The sequence below is a fragment of the Toxorhynchites rutilus genome, chromosome 2 (assembly GCF_029784135.1).
Source record: "Toxorhynchites rutilus septentrionalis strain SRP chromosome 2, ASM2978413v1, whole genome shotgun sequence".
Lineage (NCBI taxonomy): Eukaryota > Metazoa > Arthropoda > Insecta > Diptera > Culicidae > Toxorhynchites > Toxorhynchites rutilus.
Window position 1 is genome coordinate 253,462,525 of NC_073745.1, and position 10,069 is coordinate 253,472,593.

At 40.5% G+C, this 10,069-nt stretch overlaps 1 protein-coding gene across 1 annotated transcript; it reads left to right on the forward strand.

Annotated features, from left to right (window-relative positions):
* The first annotated feature begins 9,018 nt into the window (after positions 1–9,018).
* LOC129770443 (copper chaperone for superoxide dismutase) lies at positions 9,019–10,056 on the forward strand. The gene is made up of 3 exons (XM_055773284.1): positions 9,019–9,194; positions 9,264–9,453; positions 9,513–10,056. Exons 1-3 carry the CDS (start codon positions 9,171–9,173, stop codon positions 9,983–9,985), a joined length of 687 nt encoding a protein of 228 aa, XP_055629259.1. The 5' UTR covers positions 9,019–9,170; the 3' UTR covers positions 9,986–10,056.
* Positions 10,057–10,069: the final 13 nt, after the last annotated feature.

A 10,069-nucleotide genomic window follows, 5' to 3' on the forward strand; every position in this document is an offset into this window, starting at 1 on the left:
AATACGGTTATGATTTTATACGCTAACATTAATTGATTGAAAAAATTGTTTTTTCATTTTTATGAATTCGATTATTTTTGGTTTTAACAACAATGCTTTTCTATTTTATTTCTTTTCTATTCTATGTAATGGATTATTATATGAAAAGTATCACTTTTTCCCCTCCTGATTATTGGATTTCTTTTGACAAATCTATTGGTTTCTTTAAGACAACCAATTAGCATCTATCCGCATGACCCAGATTATAAACTCATGAATATTTACCGCCATTCGTTTTTCTGTTTACCTGTAGTAAATCGTATATACATATGACAATAGTCATACTAGATACATGTAAAAGTCGTATATTAATTAAAACTAACCCAGCAAACATTAAATCGCATAACAAGCGTATATATAACATCATATGCCCTAAAATTTGGTTGGCATATAATGCGCCTAACTGGCATATGCATGCAAAAGTGGAGGCCATATACATACATGGCAAATGCTTACCGAATTTGTTTGGATGAATATGCAACTTTGACCGACTATAATAGCGATTATGTTGAAATTGAATTGCGATCTAATATGAATATATTCATGAATTGTCAAAGCATCAAATACGACTTTTGCCATACTCATATACGATTTATTACAGACATGGAAAAAAACAAATGGCGCAAAATATTTTCGTAAAATGTTTATTATAGCCTCACGAATCGCCATTTTTATATATGAGTATTTATGTTTGTAGAAATAATAATTGTTTGATTAACTTGTGTTGGGAGTGGAATATGAATGTTTGAAATGGCACAGATTTATGTTTGGTGAAAACTGCTCCGATGTGGGTTCGAACTCCGGTCGTCTGGATTACCATCCACCAGCTATCTCGCGCGGCTATCTGAAATTTAATTCAACAGCGGTTAAAACTTTCAAGTGCATCAGCATTTCATTGACATTTCAATATGATGTAATATGTTCTTTATTAGGATCTAATATGATTTACTGCTTCATGATTTTCTTCAGCATGCAACACGATTTACTACAGTACTGAATCGATTCAAATTATACGTTTATACGACACACAAACTGCATCAGCGTAATATACGCATATTTTTTTTTTATCCCATTTATTTATTTAAGGCTCATTAGCAATCTAGCTGTAACAGAGCCGAATTTTAATCGTGTACATGTCACATGGTTATCATATCTATAATTAGCACATTACACAGTTGCCATTCGCCAGTATTCCTTCTATACCATTACATATGGTACATTCACAGAGTAGCCATTTAGGCGTAAGAGTATTCTTTCTGTTCTTCCATTATCCAGTTGGACCACCGGACAGCGGAGACAGTTGATTGATCATTGTTGAGTTATTTATAGAACAGCAGCCCTATGTGTCTTGCAGAGCAGAGCAGTTGTATGGATGAATCGATCTTATTTCGACCGTGGATCGATCTCCATCGCTGATGATTGTTGCGTGGACGTAGCTATTCTGTAACAACACAAAGATGGTCAATGAGGGCCCTGTGTTTTGAACTCACGATCGATCGCTTACTAAGCGAACGCGCAACCAATGTGGCTACGAAGACCCCCTATTATATACGCATATGATGCGGATTAAATATATTTTACGACAATGTACATCATAAAACTGATGTTTATTATACCGAATTGCGACTTAATTTGATAATGGTATATAAAATCGAGTTTTTACATTTTATGCGATTTCAAATATGCACGATACATACTTGAATTGATATTATATGCGATTATGATTTATTCGGATTTCTTGTAAGACTTGGCACGTGCAAAATTATACGATTTAATCCCAGCAAACATTAAATCGTATAATTTTGCTGGGATGTTTGCTGGGAATTCTCAAGCAACTGTCGTATATGTATACCGCCTCCACTTTTGCATGTATATGTCAGTATAAGCATGTATAATCAGCGCAACATATACCACCCAACATATGAGGTAGATGACCCAGCAAACATTAAATCGCATAGCAAGCGTATATATAACATCATATGCCCTAAAATTTGGTTGGCATATAATGCGCCTAACTGGGATATGCATGCAAAAGTGGAGGCCATATACACACATGGCAAATGCTTACCGAATTTGTTTGGATGAATATGCAACTTTGACCGGCTATAATAGCGATTATTGCCTATAATTGCCTATAATGAATTTTTTCACATTCTTCGTCAGGACACACTCGTTAGTTGGCAGCGCATGTGGAGTGAAGATGAGTTCGGTCGTTGGTTACACACGATTATCCCTAAGGTCTCGACGAATGCATGGTTCAAGGGATTGAATGTAGGTCGTGATTTCATTCGCGTGATATCTCGGCTTATGTCCAATCACTACAACCTAAACGCGCATCTCTATCGCATTGGGCTCGCAGCAAACAATCTTTGTGATTGTGGCGATGGCTACCACGACATTGAGCATGTTGTCTGGTCGTGTATCCGGTTCCATGCTGCTCGCTCTCAGCTCTCTAGAGCACTGAGAGCAAAAGGCAGACAATCGGATATCCCCGTCCGGGATATCTTAGGTAGCCGTGATCCTGATCTTCTGCTTCATCTATACCTGTTCCTCAGAAACGCCGATGTCAACGTTTAATGATGTTTCCTTCGTTGTGTCCCCGTTTCATATCCCTCCTATCCGATCGATAAACTTTTACTTAGTCGCGGCAATACATACACACACTCTTTACAGATGCACGGGCCAAAGGTTGTACAGTCCACTGATCATTCAACAAGAGCCGAAGGTTGTACCGCTCATGACAACTCTACACGAACTGATGATTGCGCCGGCTAGTGACCATTCTATCCTGGATTCCTCGAGTCGAGAAAGACGCACCACGCTAGATATAGGGTACAGACTAGGGAGCGTTGCTGATTAATGGTCAGCTGCATCCCAATAGGAAGTAGCCCGTGTCGGGCACACGTATAGAGCATCGAAGACTGCAACATACCAATTATGAGAACACTTGTAATACTAACCTCGAGCCAACCGCGAGTAATCGGTTACATATTACTAACATAGTTGTAAGACAAAAATTTTCAAAATATTGGACTCCCGGCCCCGTCAGGCTAACGCCACATGTGCCTTAATAAAAAATATATTTTGGGAAAAAAAAAAAAAATAGCGATTATGTTGGAATTGAAATGCGCTCTAATATGAATATATTCATGAATTGTCAAAGCACCAAATACGACTTTTGCCATACTTATATACGATCTATTACAGACATAGAAAAAAACAAATGGCGCAAAATATTTTCGTGAAATGTTTATTACAACCTCATGAATTGCCATTTTTATATATGAGTATTTATGTTTGTAGAAATAATAATTGTTTGATTAACTTGTGTTGGGAGTGGAATATGAATGTTTGAAATGGCACAGATTTATGTTTGGTGAAAACTGCTCCGATGTGGGTTCGAACTCCGGTCGTCTGGATTACCATCCACCAGCTACCTCGCGCGGCTATCTGAAATTTAATTCAACAGCGGTTAAAACTTTCGAGTGCATCAGCATTTCAATGACATTTCAATATGATGTAATATGTTCTTTATTAGGATTTAATATGATTTACTGTTTCATGATTTTCTTCAGCATGTAACACGATTTACTAAAGTACTGAATCGATTTAAATTATACGCTTATACGACACAGAAACTGCATCAGCGTAATATACGCATATGATGCGGATTAAATATATTTTACGACAATGTACATCATAAAACTGATGTTTATTATACCGAATTGCGACTTAATTTGATAATGGTATATAAAATCGAGTTTTTACATTTTATGCGATTTCAAATATACACGATACATACTTTGATTGATATTATATGCGATTATGATTTATTCTGATTTCTTGTAAGACTTGGCACGTGCAAAATTATACGATTTAATGTTTGCTGGGGAGGCTGTATTTACGCTAGTTATACGGTTTAATGTTTGCTGGGTGGGTCTCTAGTGCAGTGTGGTATATAAAAAGACCTCGTACTAAGCCACCGCCACCAGTTCTAGATGAACTTCACGCCTCGTTTGGATTAAGTTATTTTTTCATCAAAGGATTTTTTTCGACTTGTACTAAAAATTATGCATCCTTGAACTTGTCGCTCAGAATACAATCAAAGCGTTCGCTTATGCTCAACTAAGTACTAATGAGTACTAAAGAGGTAAGTAATGCTGTGATGAGGCAGCGAAATCTGATTCTGTATCACTTTTGGGACGCCAATACATAAGAATGTTCATATATTCAGCAGCGAAGGGCTTACGATACAAATTTTGTATATCGGTATAAAAAAAATTATGTGGTGTCCCACTGTATATGGTTTAACTGTGAACATCCGAACAATATTCTAATTCTTACACCGAAAAAGGTGACATTGTATAATTTACAACATTTGTATCGATAAAATAGGAATACTGTTGGAAACCATGGTAGGCTATGATTTCCAGTTAGTTTCCTAGGTTTGTTTCATATAAGTTTCATAGCAACAACGGTTACTATGCATGATGTAAATAACAACTTCATAACAACCACTAGTATATAAAAGAACCGTTGTCAATAGGTTAAGCATCAGTATTGTTAAATAAAGCCACCAGTGTATAACGCTGTTATCAACAGGTTATGGGCCCAGTCAGGAAAGCAGGAATCGTGCAATTTGCCGGTGAAGGCTACGATACGTGGATGTTCCGAGTGGAGACTCAGCTTTCAGCGCACGATGTGAAAGAAGTCATCACGAATGATCCCCCTAAGGAGCAAGAAGCGAAAGTGGCGTTTCTGGAGAAGGACGAAAAAGCAAAAGCACTTCTGGTAGCGTATATTGTGGACAGTCATTTGGAGTATATTCGCGACAAGAAGACAGCGAGAGAGATGTGGACGTCATTGGAAAATACCTTTGCGAACAAAGGTTTTGCTGCCCAGACGTACATCCGGCGGTCGATGGTTTTGTTGCGAATGGAGGAGGGAACGTCTCTGGCTGATCATTTCCGACGATTCGACGAGCTGGGAAGACAGCTGAAAGACGCAGGCGATACGGTAACGGAACTCGACATGGTGAGCCAGTTGTTTATTTCGTTGCCACCTAGTTACGATGCGATTACCACCGCAATGGAAAATTTGGACGATCAACAACTCAAGCTTGAGATCGTCAAAGCACGTCTTCTAGCGGAGGAACAAAAGCGTTCTGGAAGAGAATTTGATTCGAGTGCTGCAAACGGCTCGGGTGGAATAGTGTTGGCGGCCAAATCCAGAAACAAGCGTGGTGAAAAATCAGCTAAATTCTCCGGTAGATGCTACTTTTGTGGAGAGGTTGGGCATAAAAAGTTTGCCTGTCCCAAGATGAAAAATCGTTCCGATAAAGCTCAATTAACGAAGACTCCAGTTGACAGGGAAGTGGCTCTTGTTTCCGGTGCAAAGGTGGTAAATGACCAGCACGAAATCGAGTGGATGCTGGATTCGGGTGTAAGCTGTCATATGGTCAGCAACGAAGAATATTTCCAGGAGATCCACGAACTACACGTGCCGATTCACATCGACAGTGCGAAGGATGCCAATAAGGAAGGCACTGTGAAGGGCAAGCTGAATGTCGGAGGAAATCGATATACGTTGTCATTCGGAAACGTATTGTTCGTAAGGAAGCTGAAGTACAATTTGCTATCGCTGGTGAGACTTATGAAAGCAGGAGTGCACGTCGTATTCAAGCCTGATCGTGCAATATTGACAAAAGATGATGAAACCATCGGTGTTGCGACGTTGAAGGGTAATCTCTTTTATTTGCGGATGAATTGTTTACCCAATTGATCGGCTTTAGCGGCCGATAGCAACGCGGAGCTGCAGCTTTGGCATAAGCGGTATGGGCATCTTAGCTACAAGAATTTGCTCAAGCTGAAGCATTCCAAAAAGGTGAATGGACTGGGCGATGTCCAAGGCGATTCCAAATTTTATAATGCATGTGTTGAAGCCAATATGGTAAGGCAACCGTTCAACGGCACGAGACCCCAGATACGAAGGCCACTGGAGCGTGTACACACAGATGTGTGTGGGCAGATCACCCCAGCGACAACGGATGGTTATCGTTATTTTGTATCATTCGTAGACGATTACACGCATTTCGGAGTTGTTTACCTGTTAAAGAAAACGGATCAGGTATACGATTATTTGAAGGTTTACGAAGCGATGGTGATGGTTAAATTCGGAACAAAAATAGCAAACCTGCGGTGTGATCTTGGACGGGAGTATTTCTCAAAGGAGCAGCTGGCCTACTTCAAGAATTCAAGTAGAGTCAACGGTGGGATACTCACCTCAACAAAATGGTGTGGAGGAACGTTTCAACTGCACCATTGTCGAAAAGATGAGAGCAATGCTGTCGGAGTCGAATGCACCAAAATATTTCTGGGGAGTAGCGGTCCTGAATGCAGTGTATATTACCAATCGAAGCCCAACTGAAGCGATTAGAGGTAACCAAACGCCTGCGGAACGGTGGCATGGAGAGAAGCCAGATGTCACTAAGCTGAGAGTGTTCGGATGTCAAGCGTTTTCCTGGATACCCATACAGAAAAGAGGTAAACTGGATCCAACCGGACGAAAGCGCGTTATTGTCGGATACGCACCAACAGGATATCGTCTCTGGGATCAGGAATCGCGAAAAATGTTTGTGGCTCGCGATGTCCGGTGCAACGAAGCAGCATTTCCAATCGAAGGCGTCGATTCTGGACTGATTATTCCGGAGGAGGTATCACCAATTCCCGAGCAAGAGAGAGAAATCGAAAGACAGCAGAAAATTGTGAGCACGACTGTGGACGCTCATGATGATGTTCGAAAAGGCGGCTCCAATGCTGAAAAGGAAGAAGTCGGCGAGGAAGGCACAACAGCACTCTCGCCACAATCAGGAAGGAACGAACCTAGTGCTGATGTTCCGAGGTCTAGTGGTCGAGAGTGCAAGAGACCAGGTTGGTTTTCCGATTATATTCCATTTAGAGCCCTTTCTACTGGTGTAAATTCCCTACAGGTTCCGGAATGTTACTCTGATGTTGAAGATCATCCGAACGAGCGTGAATGGAGGCAAGCAATCCAAGACGAACTAATGGCGCTACGCAAAAACCAAACTTGGACCGTGGTTAAACGCCCTGCTGACGTTCAACCCGTACCGTGCAAATGGGTGTTCAACGTGAAGACGGATGCTGATGGTCGGCCTATACGCTACAAGGCTAGGTTGGTAGCGAAGGGTTACGCACAAAAGAGACACGTTGATTTCGAGGAAACATTTGCACCTGTGGCGCGGTTGACTACAATTCGGACTTTACTGGCATTAGCAACGACGAACAAAATGATGATTCACCAGCTAGATGTCAAGACGGCTTTTCTGAATGGTATTCTCACAGAGAAGGTTTGCGGTGTCCAGAGGGGGTAGAGCAGCGTTCTGATGAAGTTTGCTTGCTGCATCGATCGCTTTACGGCCTGAAGCAATCACCTAGATGTTGGAACAGCCGTTTCAACGAGTTCCTGATTACCTTTGGATTCACGGGATCAAAGCACGATTATTGCTTGTATGTTCGAGCTCGTGGAGACAGTAAGATATACATCGTGGTATATGTAGATGACCTTCTGATTGCTGCTGGGAATGAAGACGATATAGAACGTGTGAAGAACAAGCTGATGCGAGAATTCGAGATGACAGATATGAAGCAGCTACACCACTTTCTTGGAATCAAAATCAACAGGGATCTGGATCGTGGAACGACGAGACTGTCTCAGACAGGACAGATCGATAAAATACTTTCGCGATTCGGCATGGAGAACTGCAATCCTGTTGATACGCTCGCCGAATCAAGACTGCAGTTGAAGCGGGAAGATACAAAATGTGCACACCCTTACCGTGAGCTCATCGGTAGCTTAATGTATATCATGATGGGTTCACGACCGGACATATGTTTCATCGTTGGATATTTGGCAAGGTTGCAGAACGCTGCTGGAGATGAGCATTGGAAACATGCAAAACGAGTCCTACGATATCAACAAGCAACGAAGCAATTGGAATTAGTTTACCGAAGGAAGCGACATTATCTGCCTACGTTGATGCAAGTGGTGAATCAGACTGCAAGTGTGTTTCCGAATTTTTGCTGAAGGTTCACGGGAACATTGTTGCCTGGTCATCAAAGAAACAGCCTACAGTAGCGATGTCTTCTACTGAAGCAGAGTACGTTGCCATGAGTTCCTGCGTAAGTGAGACGATCTGGTTGACTAGTTTGATTACCGACCTCCAACAAGATGGACTACTGTTTCCGGTACCGATTTATGAAGACAACCAAGGAGCGATTGCGATGGCTGAACGAGAAGAAACAAGGCGAGTCATACACATTGACGTTAAATATCATTTTATCCGGAATGTAGTTGCTGATGATGAGATTAAAATAATATACATCCCAACCCAGAAGCAACTAGCAGACATTCTCACGAAGTCGCTACCCAACCTAACTTTCAATGCTTTAAGAAGTGAGCTAGGATTAGAAGGAAACAACTGAGAGGGGGTGTTGGAAACCATGGTAGGCTATGATTTCTAGTTAGTTTCCTAGGTTTGTTTCACATAAGTTCCATAGCAACAACGGTTACTATGCATGATGTAAATAACAACTGCATAACAACCACTAGGGTATAAAAAAACCGTTGTCAATAGGTTAAGCATCAGTATTGTTAAATAAAGCCACTAGTGTATAACGCTGTTATCAACAAATACTTTTACACCTAAATTGCTACTGTGTGATATGCAACAAAACTATCGTGAAAAAAATGAACACAAATAAATTCGGCTCTGTTACAGCTCAATTGCTCAATGGGCCTAATAAAATAAACAGATGGGATAAAAAATTAATTATGGTCAGGACGAAGTTCGCCGGATCAACTAATGTGAAATATATTAGTAAAAGTAATAATGAACTATTTTTCTGAGTGTGAAACTATAAATTTTGAATTTTACTCGAAAAATGAAGTTTTTCGTTTCATCGTGGATATTATTATTATTGATAAAGCTTGAGGAATGATTCGAAAAAATGATAATGAGATTAATTTGGTATCGAAAGCATTTCAGATTGTAGAATCGACCCGGTTTCCATGAATATAGCTTTTTATAAGCAGCACATACTAAAGGAACAAGCATGACCGAAGAAAACAGCATAAAGGTATAGAAAAACCTAATTAAAACCACAATTTCGGTATGTAATTTGGTATGATTAAATTTTTTTTCGTAGATTGAGTTCGCCGTACAAATTTCGGGTAAAAAGTGTGCTGAGCAAGTGCGATCAGCGCTTCAAGATATTGGGTCGGTTGATATTGATGTGGAAAAAGGAAGCGTTCTAGCTGCCACTGCATTGCCATGGACAGAAGTTCAGCGTAAAATCGAAGCAACGGGAAGACGAGCTGTGCTGTCCGGCTTCGGAGGTAACATCTAATCTGTTATTTATCAAGTGGGAGTATATTGTTACAGAATTTCTGCACAGGACAATCGGCTGTTTCGATTGTGAATCATGGTAACGAAACCAGCAGTGTAACAGGCGTCGTACGGTTCTGTGCGCTAACAACCGACCAGAAAGGCGCAGTTATAGACGGCTTCATCGATGGATTGGAAGCGAACACGTTCTATAATTTGAATATACATGAATGTGGTGATATATCATGTGGATGTACCTCAGTAGGAGCAGTGTATGATTCCAATAAAATCTCCTCCGATGAGAATGGGCGAGCGACAATACACTTCACCAATAATCAGTTGAAAGTATCGGATATTATTGGCAGATCTGTTGTAATAGTTGAACTACAAAGTGATACAAGATTGGCTTGTGGGATAATTGCACGATCAGCTGGTATTTTTGAGAATTATAAGAAAATTTGTGCCTGCGATGGTGTTACTATTTGGGACGAACGTAATAAACCATTGGCAGGGGCCAAACGCAGAGAAAAAGAATCTGTGTAGGGAAAAACGGAACATCGCTCATCGAAGATTCAACTGTTTATTTTCTGTAAATTTAATGACCAATAAATAAAAAAAAATTGTTTA

What these genes read in the sequence shown, in the direction of transcription:
- LOC129770443 (XM_055773284.1), top strand. Translation starts at nt 9,171, where the DNA reads ATGACCGAAGAAAACAGCATAAAG. An exon ending in CCGAAGAAAACAGCATAAAG is followed by an intron (nt 9,195 to 9,263) that starts GTATAGAAAAAC and finishes TTTTTTTCGTAG; the next exon opens with ATTGAGTTCGCCGTACAAAT. An exon ending in TGTGCTGTCCGGCTTCGGAG is followed by an intron (nt 9,454 to 9,512) that starts GTAACATCTAAT and finishes ATTTCTGCACAG; the next exon opens with GACAATCGGCTGTTTCGATT.